Source organism: Lutra lutra, chromosome 4, assembly GCF_902655055.1.
Source record: "Lutra lutra chromosome 4, mLutLut1.2, whole genome shotgun sequence".
Classification (NCBI taxonomy): domain Eukaryota; kingdom Metazoa; phylum Chordata; class Mammalia; order Carnivora; family Mustelidae; genus Lutra; species Lutra lutra.
In genome coordinates, this window is record NC_062281.1 from 177,822,811 (window position 1) to 177,844,834 (window position 22,024).

General features: G+C 48.7%; 1 protein-coding gene across 1 annotated transcript; it reads right to left on the reverse strand.

The window, feature by feature from the left end:
* Positions 1-52: 52 nt before the first annotated feature.
* NUDC (nuclear distribution C, dynein complex regulator) lies at positions 53-13,920 on the reverse strand. The gene is made up of 9 exons (XM_047726864.1): positions 13,713-13,920; positions 11,550-11,627; positions 3,229-3,432; positions 3,074-3,139; positions 2,142-2,261; positions 1,871-2,065; positions 939-1,022; positions 718-836; positions 53-327 (listed from the first exon to the last, which is right to left on the reverse strand). The coding sequence occupies exons 1-9, from the start codon at positions 13,791-13,793 to the stop codon at positions 276-278; spliced, it is 999 nt and encodes a 332-aa protein (XP_047582820.1). The 5' UTR covers positions 13,794-13,920; the 3' UTR covers positions 53-275.
* Positions 13,921-22,024: the final 8,104 nt, after the last annotated feature.

Below are 22,024 nucleotides of genomic sequence, written 5' to 3' on the forward strand. Positions count from 1 at the left end.
ATAAGAGAGGCCCGTCCCCTGGGGAAAGGCCAGAGGGAAGAAGAGACATAGGTGGAGTAAATAGTTTTAATGTGTAATAGCAGGCCAACCAGGGAAGGTAAGACACCCCCCAAAAAGGCCCCAGCCCTTCTCCCATGATGCCCTAGGACCAGTGTGCCTGAGCCAGTCCCATGCCTGCCCCAACCCCGAGGCCCCCAAGTCCCAGGGGAGGGTAGGAAAAGAGGGTGGATGGCTGGGGGCTCAGCCCCAAGAGTTCAGGGAGGCAAACACAGGGCCTAGTTGAATTTGGCCTTGGAAAAATCCATCTCCGGATGCTGATCCATGAACCTGGGAAGGGGAAAATAGAAGGTAAAACTGGCCATCCCCTCCTGCAAAGTTAGCCCCTTTCTCCCAGCCCCTCAACATCAGGTCTAATTTCTTTAGAACCCTAAGCAACTTGGAGCCAGACCCGACAGTGGTAGGGCCTCAAGATCTTCTGTAGGTGGCAATGACCGCTTGTGTTATCCCTTCCTACCCTGAGGTACCTTTGCTCTCGAGATGACCTCAGAAAGTGATTAGGGTAGGCAAGCTGAGGCTATAAATCCATAAACTTGACTGGCTCAGCCCAGAAGGGAAAAGGCAACTCCTGTCTCCTACTCAGCGACCCACTCACTGTCACCCAGGTCCAGGCCCAACGCCCACCTCTCCCAACCCCACCCCCATCTCTGCCTTGCTCACTTCTTCAGAATCTCCTGCTTTTTCTGCTCATCCGAGGTGGGCAGCCCCATGGACTTCTGCCTCTGGTCGTACATCATCTTTTCCACCATGCTGCGGGTCTCACTGTCCAGGTCTGACAACTAAAGGCAAGCAGAAACAGGGACAGGTGAAGCTCTGGGACCACCTATGCCCTCACCTCCCAGCTGAAGCCCTCCCGGCCCCCACAACCAGCCAGGGCTCACCTTGGAGTTCTCAGGGTTGATCTTCTTGGTATTGATCTCAGGGTCACTGGACACTAAGCGGCTCCACCACTCCATCTTGTTGATCTGTGAGAAGGGGAACCGCCGGGGGACTGGAGGTCGCTCCCTCTGTGCCCTAGGATCCACCCCTCAACCTTTCCAGGACCCAACTCGCTCCCATCCACATCCTGCATCGGGAACCCCCAAAGACCTGTGTAGGGACCTAGGGTGCAGATGGGCAAGGCCTCTGCCCTCCCCAGCGGCTGGGGGAAATGGACAGGACGGCCACAGATCAGCGCCACTGAGGCAAAAACCAAGCACGGGGGCTACTTGTCCAGGGCAGAGAGCGAGAAGTTAGAGCGGCACCTGGGCTGCGCCGGAGGGGCACAGTACACCTGCTGAAAAAGCAGCGCAGGGATTCCAGCCGGGAGGAAAATCAAGTACAAGGGCACAGAGAGGTGAGAGAGAGGCAGGTAGGCTAGGACAGGCCTTAGGGAAGCCTTCCTGGGACCCATGACGCTTTAGAGAGACATTTATTTACATTACGTGTACTGCCCCATCTCTGAGGGGAATGACCGGAGGCCTTCCGAGGGCAACTCGCTACATTTTGTCCCCTGCTCTCTCCCCAGCATTTAGAACACCCTGGCATGTAGTAGGTATTCACGTATTCGCCGAACCGAATGCATGTACAAAACCAAAGGAAGATGGTTTGGTCCCAAAGAATTTCCATCTCGATTCCACCCCTACCTAGAGAGTGAGGCTGGCAGATCTCTGAGTTGCCCTTTTCCTGACTCTAAAATGGGACAGACCTACATTAAAAATATTGGGCAGACTAAACATGTCCGCCAGACTCCCCCACATGGTCCCCAGGTGAATGAGCAGACACCCGCCCTCCTTTTTCCATCAAGACACAGAGGAGGCCAGGCTGCTCGCACCTTCTCCAGATGCACCGTCACCACCTTGCCGTCCTCAATGAGCCATGAGCTCTCCTCCACCTTCACCTCGTTGTACAGCTCCCCGTCAATGACTGCCGGCTGTCCCTTGAGGCCCACCCGCAGGTGCCGCCGATGGATGTCCACCACCACATCCTTCCCCTTCAGCCGGAAGTTCACACGGAAGGGCAGGGCCAGCTGCACAAGGCAGGAGAAGTCAGGAGGAGCCCCAGGCTGGCTCGCTAACCTCCCAACCCTCACCCCAGTCACTCACGTCCAGCTCGGACAAGGTCTGCGTCCAGCGGTAATTGGGCAAGTCGGCCCCGTTGCCAAGGTTAGGCTTCAGTTTCCCTTTGTCTTTCTCGTCCTCCTCCTCCTCGTCCTCCTCAGCCTCCTGCTCACAGTTGGGGTGCTCAGCTACTTACCTGACACAGACTGCACCCCACTGAGCCAGGCCCAGGGCTGGCACTAGGCATACAGCCGCAAGATGAAACAGACCCGGTCCCTGCCCACTCCATGGCCCACTGGGAGCCACTGGTTACAAAATGGTTCTGATCTCTGCCCAAGAGGAGCAGCAGGCCATGTGACAAAGGACACAGCTGGGGAACAGTGACAGTCAGAGATGGACCCATAGAACCTAGCTGGAGATTCAAACCAAGGGACTTGGAAAGAAAGCCCAGGCCAGAACAGAAGGTCACAGGGTAGCCATGAGCATGGTTGTTCTAAACAAAACCAGGCTGCCCGATGATCAATTCTCTTCTTCTGTGTCTGTAGGGCTGAGACACCAAGTGTCAGACCAGAAACTCTGGAGAGCCAAATCAATGTCCCAAGGAGTGTTTGGGAACCTGGACTTGCGTCAGAGGGAGGAGCTCTGAGGGGTATATCCCCTAGATGTATCAGAGCAGTACCCCCCCCAACAGGGCCAGGCTGGGCACGCAGACCCCAGCCCAACCCAAATGATACCTGTCCAGGCACTGCCCTCTGGCTCTTGGGCTTTCCTACCAAGGCTTTAAGGCCAGCGGGTTGTTTCTTTTAAACCTGGTCCTGTGATCCAATGTCTATGAGTGGGATCTGGAGCTTTGGGGAGGACCCCCAAAGCTGAGGGAGAGGGTATAGGGGGAGGCATTCCAGAGACAGAGAAAGGCCAGAAAGTGCCAGGAAGTTCCCAAGCCCTGACGAGCCTCAGGCACCCCCAATGCCTCTCACCTGCTTCCCCGGGGAGCCGAGACTGCCGTTCTTGAGCTGGGCCTCGTGATTCTCTGCATCCTTTTTCTGTGGCAAAAGGCACAGCAGTTGGCAAGAGAATCCTTGCTGCCAGTGCCCATGGGGAGGGCGTCAGGGGTGGGGAGGCCCGCGCATACCTGGTCAATCTCCAGCTGCAGCCTCTCTGCCTCCTCATCAGTCAGCTCCTTGATCTGGGGCCCAGAGCTCTCGGACTTGGCCTCCTTGGCCAGCCTGGCTGCCCGCTCTGCCTTCTCCCGCCGGTCAGTCTCCTGCCGAGCTCTCTTCTCCCGCCGGGCCTTCTGTGCCAGCTGGTTATGGTGGTTGAAGGTCTGTGTGATGAGCTGGGGAAGGGAGAGAAGGCGATGGGGCACTGGGGCTCTGGCCGGTGGCCCAACGCCTGGAGTCCAGTCCCACCTTTATGTGCTGGATGCCTGGGCACGGCACTGTACTCGACCTCAATTCCTCATCTATAAAATGGGGATCAGAGCTATTATGACAATACCTGCAAGTCCCTGGCGGGACAAACAGTGGCTATTTAAAAAAACAGTCTAGGAGGCGCCTGGGTGGCTCAGTTGGTTAAGTGTCTGCCTTCGGCTTAGGTCATGATCCCGGAAGTCCTGGGATGAGCTCAGCAGGAAGCCTGCTTCTCCCTCTCCTTCTGCCTGCCGCTCTCCCTGCTTGTGCGCTCACACTCTCTCTGTCAAATAAATAAAATCTTTAAAAAAACAAAACAGGGGTGCCTGAGTGGCTCAGTGGGTTAAGCCTCTGCCTTCAGCTCAAGTCATGGTCTCAGGGTCCTGGAATCCAGCCCCACATCGGGCTCTCTGCTCAGCGGGGAGCCTGCTTCCCCCTCTCTCTCTGCTGGCCTCTCTGCCTACTTGTGATCTCTCTCTCTGTTAAACAAATAAATAAAATCTTTTAAAAATAAATAAATAGGGGCGCCTGGGTGGCTCAGCGGGTTAAGCCGCTGCCTTCGGCTCAGGTCATGATCTCAGGGTCCTGGGATCGAGCCCCGCATCGAGCTCTCTGCTCGGCGGAGAGCCTGCTTCCTCCTCTCTCTCTGCCTGCCTCTCTGCCTACTTGTGATCTTTCTCTGTCAAATAAATAAATAAAAAATCTTAAAAAAATAAATAAATAAATAAATAAATAAAATTAAATTAAATTTAAAAAAAAAAAAAAAACCCACGACAAGAAAAACAGTCTAGTGACTAAAAACACGGACAGGGAAGGCGGACAGGTTGCGTTCTCATCCAGGCTATTATATTTTTGGCAAAGGACCTAGCCTGGAAGCGCTTCAGACTTCTCATCTGCTCAGAGTCCTTACCGACAGAGCTGGGCTGTTAGAAGCTGAACTCCTGAGCTCACAGGCCCGCACTGCCCCGCTGACTGCTCTCTTCCCCACCGTCTCCAGGACAGCAGACCCAGTGCCGCCTCCCTCAGCACCGCCCCGACCTGCCACATCAGCAGGGAGCCAGGGAGAGCTTTCTTGAGCAAAGAGGCTAGAACCTGCCCTCGGCCTGCAAGCTATCAGTGTCGAATCCCTCCTCTTCCACTGTGCCTCCCCAGAATGCTTCCAACTCACATCCAGCTGCCACTGTCACTATCTGGCTGTGCAGCCTTGGACCAGCAAAGGACTCTGACACTTTTTAAGCCCCATCTTCTCACCTGTCATGAGGATCGAACACGACAGACGCTTACAGAGGCTGGCACGGTCCCGGCCAAATCACAGCCACATACAAAGTGTTAGCTTCCCAACATCCCTTGCCCGACTCAGGCTAACCCAGTGTCAGCTGGTTGGGGTGGAACAAGTACATTCCATGCTATAAAAAAACAATGGGAGAGATGGCTTACCTGTTTATACTGACAGGTCTCCAAATGTGGTTCCACTCCAGACCTACTGAATCTGGGGTGGGGCTCAGCATCCTATTTTTTTTTGTTTAAGATTTATTTATTTGAGCGAGAGCGTGCACACAAGCACGTGAGCATAGGTAGGGTGCGGGGGGGAGATAGGCAGAGGGAGAGAGAATCCTTAAGCACACCCCCCACTGAGTAGGGAAACTGATGCAGGAGCCAGAGTTCCCATCCCAGGAGCCAGAGTTCCAGACCTGAGCAGAAATCAAGCGTTGGCTGGGCCACTTAACTGAATGAGCCACCCAGGCACCCTGACATTCTGTATTTTTAACAAGCCTTCCTGCCCACTTCTCAAGCAGACCAGAAGAGTCATACCTAGACAGCAGTTCCCAGACCACTCTTACCTGTGTGACCCTGAGGTCATCACTCTGTGCTTCTATTTCATTATTTTCAAAAGCAATCTTGCATAAGCTGTTCTTTGCCTAGAATGTCCTTGTCCCTACTTCCAGGTCATCTGGCCATCTCCTGCTCACCCTCTAGGACCAGCTCCAGTGTCTCCAGAGCCGCACCTCCTTACCTTCAGCAGGCCCAGGATACATCCAACTCAGGAGACCCAACCGTGTCCACCCCCACACCTGGAACAGGCTTCTCGAGGCACTCACAACAGGATCAGTGGTCAATTTACCATCTTCTAAACATCTCTGAGCCAGAGCGGGAGGGAGGGAAGGGTCTCCAAGAGCTGAGAGGCCTGCATGGGGCTCAGGGTCACCAAAGTAACCCATGGGCTCCTAAACCTAGGTTCTGGCAAATGTCCCATGGCTTCTCATTCATTTGGTGCCAATTCCTCCTGCTACCTCGGAACTCCCAACTTCATGCCATACTGGGGTAGTTCCATCCTCTGCAAGGCTAACGGGCACCAAAAGCATCCCCTAAATCAAATGGGTTGACAAAATGGAGCGCATGTGAAACAGAAATGAGTCACCTGAAGGCCATTCCGCTGTCAATAGAATCAGTCATGAGACAATTACGCCAGCGGAGGCTGTTCCACCACAGGGCCTTGGTCCCAAATCCCTAATCGGGAAGACCTTGAACTCAAGCCATTTGCCAACCAGTGGTCACGGGGAGGCAGGCGCAGGGCCCTCCCCTCTCCCAGCTCCAGTGAATCATGTTACATCCCATTTGTCCTGTTCCTTCCTAACTCCTGGAGGTTAGGTGAGGGCAGAGCTGAACCACCAGGCACAGTCAAGGCCAATCACAGCAGACTCTGACCCCCTCCTCCCAATCTCCTCCTACCAGCTTTACCCAGGCCCAGCCCCAGGCAGAGACCCCTGAGGGCATGCAGCCTACTCTGCAATGCCAACTGGCAGGCCATCACAGAGCCAAGCATCAGTCACTGGACACATCTTCGGGAACCACAACCCAGCAGAGTGGGGAAGGGATGAGGACGGTTGTACTAGTTCTAGAAGACAGGCCCCATACCCAAACACAGGCTTTCCCTGACCTAGGCTAGGTGATTGGGGAGTAAAGAGTGGTTTCCCCAAGCCTGGCCAGGAGAGACATGGCAAAGGGGGGGGCGGGGGCAGTGTGTGTGTGTGTGTGTGTGTGTGTGTGTATAACACACACGAGAGACAACATACTCCTGTTCTAGAACTTCATATAAATGACCTCATTCAATAAGTACTCTTAAGTGTGTGTCTTCCTTTAATAGGCTGACCAATATTCCACTAGATCAATTACACGTATACATGACACTCTTTACTCATCCACCAGCAGAAGCTTGAACTGCTTCCACCTCTCGGCTCTTGTGCACAGTGCTGCTGTGAACACGGGGGTACAAATCTCTCAAGAACCTGCTTTCAGTTCTTTTGGGTATGTACCTAGAAGCTGGATCACTAGACCATAGAGTAGTTCTATTTTTAATTTTTGAGGAAGCACCATGCTGTTTCCCATAGCAGCTGTACCATTTTGTATTCCCATCAATAATGCACAAATGTGCCAATTTCTCCGCACCCTTGCCAATATGTGGGATTTTTCTGGTTTTTTTTTTTTTTTTTTTTTTTAATAGAAGCCATCCTAATGGGCGTGAAGTGATATTTCATCATGGCTAATTTGTATTTCCCTGATTAGTGACATTGAGCATCTTTTATAATAAAAAATTGGGGAGCGCCTGGGTAACTCAGTGGGTTAAGCCTCTGCCTTTAGCTCAGCTCATGATCTCAGGGTCCTGGGATCCAGTCCTGCATCAGGCTCCTTGCTCAGCAGGGAGCCTGCTTCCCTGCCCTCCCCTCCACCTGCCTCTCTGCCTACTTGTGATCTCTGTCAAATAAATAAAATCTAAAATAAAAATAAAAAAATTTTAAAGAGCCACAATAATTCACTTTTACCAGAAATATCTGTAGATTACCCTTTTTTCCACATCCCTGTAAGCAATGCTTTTTGTGGGTCTTTTTATGCTTTCATCAGCTTGGCAGGAAAAAAAGGGAATCTCACTATGTCTCCTAGATTTCCTAGATTACTAGGAAATATGCTTTGGATCTTCTCCTCTTGGAATTGCCTAATTTTCTGCTTATCCTTTTCTTGTCAATTTATAAGCTCCTGCATATTAAATTAGTCATTAAATTTTCTGTCCTCTGTAGTGAACATTTTTTCCAAATCTACTGTTTTCCAATTAACTTTATATGTCTCTTTTGCCAGACACACACAGTTTTCAACGTTTGAAGAGGCAACAAGCTACCTTTTCTTTTATAGCTTCCAGGTTTCTAATTTTGCAAGGCCTCTCCCACACAAGATCATATGGTTTCCTAACTTTCCTTACCGGACCCTTCTTGGTCTGCAATTTATTTTTACATATGAGTAAAACAGATGGTATACTTGTAGTTCTTTACAGATAAATAGCCAGTTGTAGCAGCAACGACATATTCAATCATCCTTTGCCTACAGAATTGAATTACTACATCAGATGTGTACTGAATTCTCATATGCTAGACTTTTTCTAGGTTCTCTATTCTAATTCACTGTCCCACTTTTCTCTTCCTATGTCAATAACACACTGATTTGATCATTACGGCTTTCCTCAAATCCACAATCCCTTATCCTGAATTCCTAGCCCCCAAAGCTATAAAAACCACGGAAAGTGTTTTTGGACTTACGTGTTTGTGGCATGAAGGTATTTATAGTCTTCCTATCTCCCACTTGGTATGAATACTGATACACATTTCTCTACAGAAATACTAATGCTTCATTATAGGATGCCTCTAACTCACGGAGCATATGTTATATACATTAACGCACTGTAACAAATTACTCTGTTTATAGTATATGCCTTGTATCACCTCCTAAAATCCAAAGAATTCCAAATCCCAAAATACATCTGGCCCCAAGGGGTTCAAAAAAAGGAGCACGGGGGTGCCTGGGTGGCTCAGTCAGTTAAGCATCTGTCTTCAGCTCAGGTCATGATCCCAGGATTGAGCCTCACAATGGGGAACAGGGAGCCTGCTTTCTCCCTCTCCCTGCCACTGCCCCCACTTGTGCTCTTTCCCTCTCGCTGTCAAATAAATAAATACAATCTTTAAAAAAAAAGACCACGAACTTGGTGCACCTGGGCAGCTCAGCTGGTTGGGAGTCAACTCTTGATTACAGCTCAGGTCATGGTCTTGGGGTCGCAAGATCAAGTCCCGCATCAGGTTCCCCACTGAGTAGGGAGTCTGCTTCTCTACCTCTTCCTCTCCACCCTCTGTTCCTTCCTTCGTGCACTCTCTTTCTCTCAAATAAATAAATCTTAAAAAAACACACCATAAACTTGTATACTCAACACCAGCCACTTCATCCACATGACCTCTATTTACCCTCACAACAGCCCTATGAGATAAGGATTAAGACCACTTTATAGGGGCACCTGGGTGGCTCAATGGGTTGAGGGCTCTGCTTTCGGCTCAGGTCATGATCCCGGGGTCCTAGGATTGAGCCCCGCGTCGGGCTCTCTGCTCAGCAGGGGGCCTGCTTCCTCCTCTCTCTCTCTGCCTGCCTCTCTGACTACTTGTGATCTCAGTCTGTCAAATAAATAAATATATTTAAAAAAAAAAAAAAAGACCACTTTACAGATAAGAAAATATGATTCACCAATGTCACAAAGTTGCTGGGCGGGGAGGTGGGTGATGGACCAGGGACTGGGATTCTAACTCACATCTGCCTGACTCCAGAGCCCATGCTCCTAACCAGTGCACTTGAAAATGATGTAGTTGGTGGCCTGCACACGGTAGGCATGCAATATAAAAGTTACTGTGTTACAAATGGAGACCAGGTGAGAAGGCTGGACAGGTTTTTGCCTGCCCATGAGTCTGACCAATTTCCTGGGGAATAGCTTTGTTTCTAAGGAACAAGGAACCAAGGAGCCCCCATCCTAGGTTAGTCCCCACTTAATGCTCACATCCAGCACACATCCAATGTACGGCAGCTACCATCATCCCCAGATTTTTTTTTTAAGATTTTATTTATTTATTTGACAGAGTAAGAGAGAGAGAGAGGTATCACAAGCCGGCAAGAGGCAGGCAGAGAGAGAGGGGGAAGCAGGCTCCCCACCGAGCAGAGAGCCCGATGTGGGGCCCGATCCCAGAACCCTGAGATCATGACCCAAGCCGAAGGCAGAGGCCTAACCCACTGAGCCACCAGGCGCCCCAAGATGCCACTTTTTAAAAAGATTTCATTTATTTGCAGGGGGGCAGGATAGGGAGAGAGAGTCTGTCAAGCAGACTCCTAGCTGAGCACAGAGCCCAATGTGGGCTCCATCTCATGACCCTGAAATCACGACCCAAGCCAAATCCAAGAGTCGTGGACACTTAACCAAAGGAGCCACTCAGGCGCCCCAATACCACTTCTTTGTATCACTCACCTCTCTCCTTTCATGCAGCTACCTCTTACTCATCCTTCAAACTTCAAGCACCACTGCCTCAGAAAGTCTCCTTGAACCCCCATTCTAGGTTAGTCCGCACTTAACACTCCCAGGGCTTTTCCCTAACTCCCATGACTTCCATGTTTTGGGGGCAGGGGCAGGGTGCTGCACCGTGAGATCCATGAAAACAAAGACCACATCTGTATTCACCTCTGTAATCCCAAAGGAGCTCGTATAATACCTACCACAAACAAAGCATTAAGTGTCTGATAAATATTCATTGAATGAATGACTATTAGAAGGCAGTCTAGGCCACTGAAAAACAGGAGGTGCTGAGCTAACACAGAAAGAACACTATAGGTAGGTCCACCTTCTTCCATTTTGCAGACATACAGATGGAAAGAACCACAGTACCAATGGTAAATCAACCAACCCACACAGCTGGGCCAAGATCCCAGGAGTCTCCACTCCCAGGCTATTGTGTCCATAACAGAGTAGCCTCAGATCATCAAGACACAGTATAGAACATTCCAGCTTGTCAGATCCCTGAAGCCACAGAAAGCAGTTTGCAAAATGTCTCCTCCTTGTCACCATGTCTCTGTGAGTGAAAACAAGTAACAAGGTCCTAAAAGTCCTTCAGTGAAGTAACATCTTCATGACTTACCAATCTTCAAAAATACAGCTATAACCTAAGGAATCAAAAGGAAGTTCAAGGTCTCAGAGCCTGTAGCACAAAGTGCAATACCCAAATCCATGAACTTCGGGTCATAGTGCCTGGGAAGATTGGAATTGGATGGCTTTAAGTTTTCCTGCATTTCTTTTCTTACCCCCCCTATTTTTTTTTTTTTTTAATTCATTTGACAGAGATCACAAGTAGGCAGAGAGAGAGAGTGGGAAGTAGGCTCCCCGCTGAGCAGGGAGCCCGATGCGTGGCTGAATCCCAGGACCCTGGGATCATGACCTGAGCTGAAGACAGAGGCTTTAACCTACTGGGCCACCCAGGCGCCCCCTGCATTTATTTTCTAAGCTCAATTTCTAATGCCCACTCTCATCTCAGCTAATCAGATAAAACCTCCTTGATGCAAAAGGAACCAAGAAGTGTGGTGTCAAGGGCAGAAGGCAGTTTTACAATGGAGTCTGGTTCCAACCCTGGCTCTTCTACAGCTTAGCTCAAGACTTTGGACAAAGTCCCACAGCCTGGGTGGCACAGTTGGTTAAGCATCCACTCTTGGTTTCGGCTCAAGTCGTGATCTCAGGGCTGTGAGATCGAGCCTAGAGGCGGGCTCTGAGCTCAGCCAGGGAGTCTGCTTAAGACTCTCCCTCTCCCTTGGCCCCTCCCCCCAGCTCATGCATGTGCATATGTGCACACTCACTCTCGCTCTCAAATAAACAAATAAATCTTAAAAAAAAAAAAAAAAAAAAAGACAGACAGACTTTGGACAAAGTGCCAAACGCTTTGAGCCAATTTCCTCATTTGCAAAATTGGAATAGTAACACCTGCCCTACTGAAGCCACCGAAGGATCATGGGAAATAGGGGTAGGTAAAGCACCTGGCAAGGAGAAGGGCTTCAGTACATGACAGTTTGCTTCCCTTCCCCAACTCTTCACCCTTGGCATTTTATTTCTGCTGAAGGTCATTACTATGCCAAGGGAAGATCAGGTGAGCTTTTCTTCTGAAGAAACAGAGGCTCCAAAAGGACCACAGGCCCCAACACTCACCTTCTCTGCCATTCCTTCTTCTCCTCCAACAAAAAAGTCTGTTTTGCGTCGAAGGAAGCTGAAGAAAGTGTTGACAAGCTGAAAGACAGAAGGAAACTGAAGCTGTGGAGATGCCATATCGGGAGCCCCTCAAGTGCACAGAAACCAGATTCTAGTCTAGGAGGGAGCTCGGGACTGGACTGTTTTACCCTGAGCCTCTCATCTCAGGAGACAACCTCCCCAACAGGCCCGACCTTAGTGACTTCCACTAGGAAGTCCAACCTTATCCAGATCGCCCAAGAGACAGATTTTTCATTTCTCCTGTATATGTGTACATGCATTTCACATTCCTTGAGGCTCTAGAAACAGCCTAAGGGTATAGAATACTCCTCTGCATCCAGGGCTTGAAACACCTAGGCCAGGCTTTCCTTCCAGGTACTAAAAAGTCCATCCAGACTGGCACTGCCTGAGTTACCAGGGCAGAGCCAAAAAGAGGGGAGCAAATGAAGCCACTTCAAAGGGTAAAACCAACTAACTCTGGCCAGTTAACCAGAATATTCAAGTGGGTAAGCACACGGGTTTGAGCATCAGACTGATACATTTTAGCTGTCATCCTGGGGAAGTTTCTTAACTCTAGAACAGAAATAGCAGCAGGACCTATTTCTAGGGACCTAGTGAGGATCCAATGAGATACTGGAGGTGAGGGCCTGAAGCAGTGTCCCACCCAGAGCAAGAGACCTCCTGCCAGAGTGTACTCCTCCCACGTAGGTACGATGAACTGTGGCTTCTTCAACCCCAAAGCTTGGCACCAGAACTGGCTCAGCACATATGCTCACTAAAACTTCTGCTGAATGAAAAGATCTAGTGGTGACCTAGAGTTAGCATATACAAGCCCTTTTATTTGCTCAAATGAGTGGTTCTAAGGCTGATGCTAGAACTTAATCTTCATGGTTGAATTTCTACTTCTAGATTTTTGATTCACTCAAAAACACACTCCCAGATCCAATTTAGGATCAACAATTTAGGAGGACGGGGGAGGGAATCTCTACACACATGCAGATTAATAACACTCTTCCCAATTCAAAGGGCTTAGGAGTCCTTGGTTTCCACCGGGACCTGGGTAAAAGAATGGGAATGGAAAGCTCAAAGAAAACATGTTCCCAGTGAGATAAAGAATCAGCAATAAACTGTGGAAAGCAAGCGGGCCTAAGGAATGTGGTCCTAAGTCAGGAACACGGTGGGTGATTTTGAGCAAGTTCCTTTGGTTTCTTTTCAGAATGAGAGCGCTTGACAGGCTTTCCTACTTCTAACTTTCCAGGTTTTTGGTCCAAAAAACCAACTCCAGAATCTGTAGCAGTTGGTCTGTGTGTTACTGTGTGGTCAGTATGCACGATTATGCTTCTGAAAAGCTCTTTTCAAGCTCCATCAGGGCAAGGACAGACTTCTGCTTGCATCTATATACCTAGGACCCAGTCCGGGGAGTGTCTGGCACATTACTGACAATTCATTACTGTCCTTCACTTCAAGACACTACTCTCCTCACTACTCAGAAAATACAAGATTCGTAGCTCTGTCTCAAATACAAAGGAACTGACTGAGCCGTGCAGATGTGCAAAGGTCCCTTGTGGGTAGGTGGTGGAAACAAAGTGTAAACCCAGGCTTCCTATTCCCCATTCAAGGCCTGAAAGGACCACGTGCTAACATCACCCCCCCCCCACTTCCACCCCACCCCCCACACGCACATTCGTCGGCTCGGTCCCGGTCTTGATAGATGCAAATCCCGAAGTCTAGGATGGTTCATCCTAAGAACTGCTCTTCGGGGGCGGCCATCAGAGAGGAAATGAGGCCGGAAGCATGTGTAAGACTGGGGGACCAGCTAGGGGGGCGCTGCGGGTTTTCCAGGGCCGCGTTCCGAGACGCAGGAGTTGCTAAGACTCCTTAGCCGAGTCTTAGTCAGTTGCTAAGACTCCTGCGCAGCGCCGGGGGCCCGAGACAGAAGTGCGGTGGGGAGGCCAGACCGGAAGCTGGGACATGGTGAGAATGGAGGAGGATCACAAGAACCCGCGAAGCCCAGGGGTGGATCTCGGCCCCCGAAGGCAGGGAAGTGGAGTGAGGGTGTCTAGGGCCGCGCGGGTGGGCGAGCGCCGCGACACCAGGCCAGGCCGACGCCGCGCGGGCCGTTACCTCCTGCACGCCGCCCTCGTGCTGCTGCGCCATGGCCAGCAACATGCCGTCGAACCGCTCCTCCTCCTGCTCTCCGCCCATTGCGCCTGCCACTAGCCAAGCTCCGAGATCCTAGCACCTCACTCGCGTCCCGCGCTCTCCCGGTTCCTTCGTGTAGCGTCCGGCCCAACCGCTCCAGTCGTCCGCCTTCCGCAGCGGAGCCGGAAACACGCACGCGCCGCACCGCCCAGGCCCGCCTTCTCGCCCTCTCTTCCCGCCTCCTTCCCGGCCCGCGACCAGTGACTGCGCGGCAAACAGCCCGCTTCACCCACCATTGGTCGACTCGCTGAGCCAATCGACGAGCGCGTCCAGGAGGCGGTGGGCGGAGCCCAGGATCCCGGAGTTTGGCGTGAGTTGCTATGGTCACCAGATGATTGGAGCCTTCCAGAAAACCCTGAGCTATGTTCTGGTGGAGTTGAAAAAAGGACAAACGGCGCTTCTGCCTCGAGAGTAATTTACGATTTTATAGAACGGTGGAACTGAAAATGTCTTTAGTTTTCTCTTTCAATGTTTCCATGAGGCAATGGAGGCCCAGAAAGAAGGCGCTTGTCTGAAGGATAGCCTACCTCTGTCATCATCGCCAGGACCAGCTTCTTGGAATTACAAACTGTAGATTGGCGCGGGCCTCGGTCTTGGAAGTGCTCCGTGCTTGGTTTTAATGTTCTTCTGATGCAGTGCTGAAAAATCTTAATTTTTGAACAAGAGACAACACGTTTTGCACTGGGCTCTGCAAATTATGTAATGGTTGCTGTATATGACCTTCACTTTTTTTTTTTTAAGATTTTATTTATTTATTTGACAGATAGAGATCACAAGTAGGCAGAGAGGCAGGCAGAGAGAGCGAGAGGAGGAAGCAGGCTCCCTGCCGAGCAGAGAGCCCAATGCCGGGCTCAATCCCAGGACCCTGGGATCATGATCTGAGCTGAAGGCAGAGGCTTTAACCCACTGAGCCACCCAGGCGCCCCTGACCTTCACTTTTATTAATGTGGGGAACATGTCCCAGCTATCTAAGGCCAACCCCTCCACATTTGCAGTGAATTTAATCATCTTAGTCTTGTTATTATCCCCCCCTTTTTTTAATGTAAAATTTTCCTGCATCACAAATTTCTTCTGGATCATTCCTTTCAACTTACAAACATGCTCTAATGTCATTTATTTTTTTTACTATTCTGTGACCCCCTTTTCTCTTTCTACCACCACAATTTTCAGTTCTCGTTTTCAGCAAAAGTTGAAAACATTGCTATACTTATCTTTTCCCTTTGTTACCTTCCATCTTTCCTCAATGTATTCTAATTAGTTATTTCTTAAAAGACTAGCCAAGGGTACAATGACCTTGTGTTGCCAAAGCCCATGGACCACTATTATTTTCCTCAACTTCTCAGCTGCATTTGACTTAGTTTACCCCTTCTTCTAGGAACACTTTTTGGAGGGCGCCTGGGTGGTTCATTTAGTTAAGCATCTGCGTTTGGCTCAGGTCATGGTCCCAGGGTCCTGGAATTGAGCCCCTGGGTCAGGCTTTCTGCTCAGCAGGGAGTCTGCCTCTCCCTCTACCCGTCTCTCCCTCTCCCTCTGCCTGCAGCTCCCCCTGCTTTTGTGTTCTCTCCCTTGCTACCAAATAAAACCTTAAGAAAGAAACACTTTTTTCCCCCTTTAGGCTTCTGATAATGGAATTGTGTTCCCCAAAATTCATATGTTGAAACCCCCAATGTGACATTTTGGAGAAAGGGCCATTTAAAGAGGTAATTATGGTTAAATGAATTCAAAAGGATGGGGCCCTAATCACAACTGAAAGAGTGTCCTTACAAGAAGAGGAAGAGATCCCCAGGAAATCATGGGTACACAGAGGAAAGGCCATGGGTGGCAGCCTTCTGCAAGCCCAAGAGAGAGGCTGTGTGAGAAAGCAAACACTTGATCCCGGACTTCTAGCCTCCTGGACTGAGAAAATACATTTCTGTTGCATAAGTCACACTGTCTGGGCTATTTTGTTATGGCAGCCCTCGCAAACTAATGGAGCTTCTATGTCACCACACTGACCTGGTTTTCTTTCCACTGCACTAACACTTTCTCAGTGTCCTCTTCTACCTAGACTAGTAAATGTTGGTGGCTATGTCCTTTGCTCTCTCCTCTTCCCTCTCTACACTTTCTTCTTAGGTGATCTCATGATATCTCTGGTCCAGACCTTGCCTGAGCTCGTGGTTCTTCTAACTACCTCCTGGACAACTCCCTTTGATGATTGATAGGTATCTCAAAACTCCCTTGGCTTTGGGAAGGTGAGAAAGTTCTGGAGACACATGGTGGTGGTGGTTACACAACAATGCGAATGTACTTAATGCCACTGAACTGTATACTTAAAAATGGTTAAAATGGTAAATTTAACGTATATTTTACTACAATAAAGAAATTTATAATTTTATGAGACAATATGAAATTTAACTCTGACTAGGTATTTGATTATATTGGAGAATTATTGTTTTAAAAAAACTAACATGGCCAACATCGATATTCTCCCCCCACACACAAATTAATTCCTCCCCAAACCCCCACTGGGTAAGATGGCCCCTTCTAGCACCAATTTGCCCAAGCCCAAAGCTCCACTCATCCACCTGTTTGCACAGGCCAGAATCTAGTCTCATCTAATCCATTAGTAAGCCTTGTCAGCTTTTCCTCCAAACTATATCCTCTGTCCCCTTCTCACCTTGCTGTGTGAAGCAAGGTGTTGTTACTCTAGTCCAAACCAGCATCAACTCTCACATCCTAGCTTGTCCCCCTACCTCCTTTCTTGCCCTTTCTGGTCCATCCTCTACTCAGCAGCCTAAGCAATTCTTCTAAAAGACAAGCCAGAGCTTATTACTCTTTTGCTTAAAATTAGCTCTTATGGATTGCCACTGCATTCAGGGTAAGTTCCAAAATCCCAACCATGATCTCTGAGGAGTCACACCATCAAGGCCCTGTCCACCTCCCCAGATACACTTTGTCCCAGGATCCCCTTCACTCACCAGGCTCCCTCATTGGCTTCTTTCCTCCAGTGTTCTGTCCTAGTTCTGAGGCCTTTGCCAGTCAACTTCTTTCTATCCATCAGGTCTCAACCAAAATGCCACTTCTTCTGTGAGGCCTTTTACTAACCCTGATGTACAGATTAAGTCCCCACCTCCATGATTCTTGCTTTCAAAATGCCTTGTGCTCATCCTCTGTAATTACTGACTACATTGAAACATACAATTAATAAATTTTGGTTCATCTCCTCTCACTGAAATATAAACTTTATGAAAGCTAGCACCTGCTTGATTCTTCTGAGCATTCAGCTCAGAACCTCAAACATTGTAGAAGCTCGGTAAATAGTTAGGGAATGAATAAGTGGTCTTTGCCTGCTACCACTGAATCTCATTATAGAGATTATATCAACAAATTATCATTATCAACAAATACTGGTAAAATTGATCAACTTAAGTGCCCACTACTGTACTGAACACTTGATAAACATTATCTGACTTAACATAATGTTCCTATGTTACTGTCTCCATTTGGGGGAATGAGAAAACAGAGAGAGGTAAAGTCATGTGCTCAAGTCACACAGCTGGAAGAGTAGAGCCAGGGTTCAAAGCCATGAAGCCAGATTCCAGAGGCCACACACATTACCCACCTCACCTCAGAGTTCTGCCTCCCTGAATTAGGACTCTGATTTTATAAATCATTTCCAGATGCTTGTCTGATATGACTCCTCCCCGAGAAACCAAGACCTGATCTTGGACCCTGGTGAATTCATTGAAATAATACATGTTTCCTGGGAAGGCCTCTTGGTGACCAGCCAGCAACACCAACACAGGTAGGTGGGTGATCATACCACTGTGGGCTAAGCGCTCTGTTAAGGGTGTGGGCTGGGTGACCTGAGAAGTCAGGAAAGCAGCAATTTAGTCTTCTGCAGAGGTGGAGAGGGAAAAACATGAAGTCTGTGCTAGAGAAATAACATTTGTTCTAAGACCACGAAAGGGGGCTGGGGGCTAACTAGGCAGGTAGGGTAAGGGAAAGGCATTCCAGGCAGGAGGAGCAGCATAGGCAAAAGCTTGCAGGCACAAAGATAGGTGACAAGCCCAGGGAATGAAAAGGTGCTTAGTACTGCCTCTCTGGCTCCCAGTTTTTGTCCTTAACCCAGGCCTCTCTGTCCTAGAATCTGGTAGCTGGCCCCTCAGTTAGTCTGAGGGCTCTGTACACAAGGGGAGCAAACATGGGCACCCCGGCCATAGGATTGCAAAGCATTTTAATATGCATTATCTTATGGGATGCCCTTTTTTTTTTTTAAAGATTTTATTTATTTATTCGACAGAGAGAAATCACAAGCAGGCAGAGAGGCAGGCAGAGAGAGAGGAGGAAGCAGGCTCCCTGCTGAGCAGAAAGCCCGATGTGGGGCTCGAACCCAGGACCTGGGATCATGACCTGAGCCGAAGGCAGCGGCTTAACCCACTGAGCCACCCAGGCGCCCCTGGGATGCCCTTTAATTTCACAGATGACACCCAGCCCAGTGCCTGACACACAGTAGATGCTCAATAAGCCTCAGTCATTATAATTCTTGGGATGATGATGACTGTTGCTCCTGCTTGGGTAGGAACTCCTTCATCCCTTTGTCGTTTGAGGATTAACTGAGATCACTGCAGTGAAAATATTATGTAAACCAGAGAGTGCTGTACAGGGAGAGCATTGTCAGGAACTTTTCCTCCAGAAAGCCTTCCAGATTCAAGTTACTCTGCCCAGCTGCCCCATTTTAGCATCCCTGTCCATTGTTGATGTGGGTGTCCCACATCACCTTTTGGAACTACTGAAAGCAGGACTGTCTCTCCCTCCTCAGAATGGGGACCCCTCAGGGCTGGCCTGTGTCTCTCCAACAGACTGAAGACTCCCCCTTGAATGGGGACTCCCGAAGGTTGACCTGTGTCTCTGCCTTCAGACTGAAGGCAGGACCCGAGCAGAGGGCTGCTGATGGGCCATCTTCCCGACAGAGGCCTCCCACCCCCTTGAGTGGATAGCTTCGGTCATGCCCCAGGCTGAGAGAGCCCTGCTGAGGCTGTTCCTTGTCCTCCAGGACCGCCACAACTGACACCTTGGCCTTCAGGCCACACACAACACTCAGAAAACACAGTTCTCCACATGCAAACAAAAACAAACAAACAAACAAACAAAAACGCAAGATGAAACCTGGGGGGTCCAGCTTTACCATACACCCCCCGCCCCCAGCCGAGAGATCTCTCTTCTCTGGGTCTCCTCCTCAAGTGCCTCCTCTAGAAAATGCTGGTGAGACCAACAACAATAGTGACGACCACTGCCCTTCCTTTACAGAGCGCTGGCTGTGTGCCAAGTTCTTTGTCTCTTGGTGTCCTGACAAACACCCAGAAAAGATGCTACTAGGGGTAGATTTTCCATGAAGCTTCACTTGTACATCCAAGGTCTTGGGAGAGGCCCAGCAATGTCTTCTAGATAGATAGATATAGATATAGCCTTGTATGTTATATTATATATAATACATATGTATTCTTTTTAATTTGCAAAAATTTTATTTATTTATTTATTTATTTGACAGAGAGAGAGAGAGAGAGACAGGCAGTGAGAGAGGGAACACAAGCAGGGGAAGTGGGAGAGGGAGAAGCAGGCTTCCTACTGAGCACGGAGCCCGATGTGGGGCTCGATCCCAGAACCCTGGGATTATGACCTGAGCCTAAGACAGGGGCTTAAGGACTGAGCCACCCAGGCGCCCCACAAAAATAAAATTTTAAAACTACAATTGCTTAAGACCACCCTTTCTTTCCACCCTATCCCACTTCCCAATATGAATGATTCCCAAGACACCTGGAAGTATGTGGGTGGTGGGGGAGAAAGAAGGATCTGTAAAGAGCAAGAAGCCAATCTCTGCAAAATTCTTTCAATCATCACTAAATTGTCTGTCATTTAATAGTGGCGCCAACTCAGGAAGGAAGTTCTCTCCTATAAGGAATATGCAGCCTACGCAATTACAAATACTCCATGCATATCTTTCTTTTTTGATAGTAATTACACAAAGTAGAATTTATCAAAATTCCGACTACACACCTCTAAGCACTACTACAAGTATCAGAAACATCTATGTGTGAAATGGCATGTTTACATATCCTGGCTATCAAGAAGAAAATATGTTTATATTGCTTAAAAAAAAAAAGAGAGAGAAGAAAACATGTTTTTTTTAAAAAGATGTATTTATTTACTTGAGACAGAGTGAGAGAGAGAGAGCGCACATGCAAGCGGGGAGAAGGGTAGAGGGAGCGGGAGAGAGAATCCACAAGCAGACTCCCTGCTAAGCATGGAACCCGATGCAGAGCTCAATCCTAGGACCCTGAGATCATGACCTGAGCAGAAACCTAGAGTCAGCCCCTTAACGACTGAGACACTCAGGTGCCCCTAAAACTTGTTTTTGATCAACCATGCAAGAGGAAAGACAGAATCATCTCTCCATTTTCACTGGAGAATTTTACTTTTAAGATTCATGGACAATTTTACTTCTTCACCTTCCTTCTTGTCCTGAAAATTTCAGTCCTAAAACTATTAAGCAGAGCAGAACAGGAGGGAAGCATGTGACCGAGGGGGAGGGAGCCACTGTGGCCCAGAGCAAAAGTCAGAGCCCCAGCAGGGTAAAGAGGGTGTCCACATGGCATGGGGTCCAGCAAAGTGAAGAAGGTGTCACTGAGTGGGAGGGGGCATCCTGACACAAGGTATTAGAGCCCAAGTGGGATGAGGAGGGCATTTCATAGGGGATGGGGTCGTGGCAAAGATGGGAGATTGGTTAGAAATAGGGGTTGATCCAAAAAGCAAACAAATTCAGAATAACGGAAGCCAGATTTCTCAATGTTGAGGAAGGGAGGTATAAATATAGAAAGTGGGTACCTAGAATGAACCCCCGCATATGGATTAGAATTTCAGGTGATAGTCTGAACTAAAAATTTTTTTAGTATGTATAAATAGATATAGAAATAAATGTAGGGGCGCCTGGGTGGCTCAGTGGGTTAAGCCTCTGCCTTCGGCTCAGGTCATGATCTCAGGGTCCTGGGATCGAGCCCCGCATCGGGCTCTCTGCTCAGCAGGGAGCCTGCTTCTCCCCCTCTCTCTGCCTGCCTCTCTGCCTGCTTGTGCTCTCTCTCTCTCCGTCAAATAAATAAATAAATCTTTAAAAAAAAAACTTCATTAAAAAAAAAGAAAGAAATGTAACTGGGGGCATGCCTGGGTGGCTCAATCGGTTAAGCATCTGCCTTCAGCTCAGGTCATGATCCGGAGGTCCTGGGATCGAGTCCCGCATGAGCAAGGAGCCTGCTTCTCTCTCTGTCTCCCACTCCCCCCTGTTTGTGTGCATTCTCTCTCTCTCTCTCACCAAATAAATAAATAAAATATTTCAAAAAATATATATAACTGTAAATTGCGTGTGTGTATGTGTGTGTGTGTGTGTTTAGACTCCTTAACTCTGGAAGGGCCTAGGAAGAATGACACTTCCATAACAGTGAGTAGGTCTTGGTTTCTAATTATCATCCTGGCACCCAGATCACGGTTTTTAAACACTCCACACCATTAAAAATTGAATCAGAGATTCTTGGATTACTGGTCGATTCCAGGGGCTTGAAAAGAGGTATCTTCTTATATCAGAAAACAAAAGATGGTCAAAGAATGATGGGACATGTCAAAGGGACAGACTCCAGCTTAAATAAGCTCCTATTGGACTAAAATCTGTGACAATCTGAGCATTAAAAAATAATGATAATAATAGATTACAAGCTATTAAACAAAATAGGAGACCATGAGTTCATAACTAAATACACACATATAGGGGCGCCTGGGTGGCTCAGTTGGTTAAGCATCTGCCTTTGGCTCAGGTTGTGATCCCAGGGTCCCAGGATCCCTCCCCACATCGGGCTCCCTGCCCAGTGGGGAGTCTGCTTCTCCCTCTCCCTCTTCTCCTCTCCCTGCTCATGTTCTCTCCCTAGCTCACTCAAACAAATAAAATCTTTGAAAAATAATAAACAAATAAATAAATAAAACGTTCAAACTCGGAGACGGTATACCCAGGGACGCCTGGGTGGCTCAGTCCTTAAGTGTCTGCCTTTGGCTCGGGTCGTGATCCCAGGGTCCTGGGATCAAGCCCTGAATCAAGCTCACTACTTAGCGGGAAGTCTGCTTCTCCCTCTCCCACTCCTCCTCCATGTGTTCCCTCTCTCACTGTCTCTCTCTATATATCAAAATAAATAAAATATTTTTAAAAAAGGTAT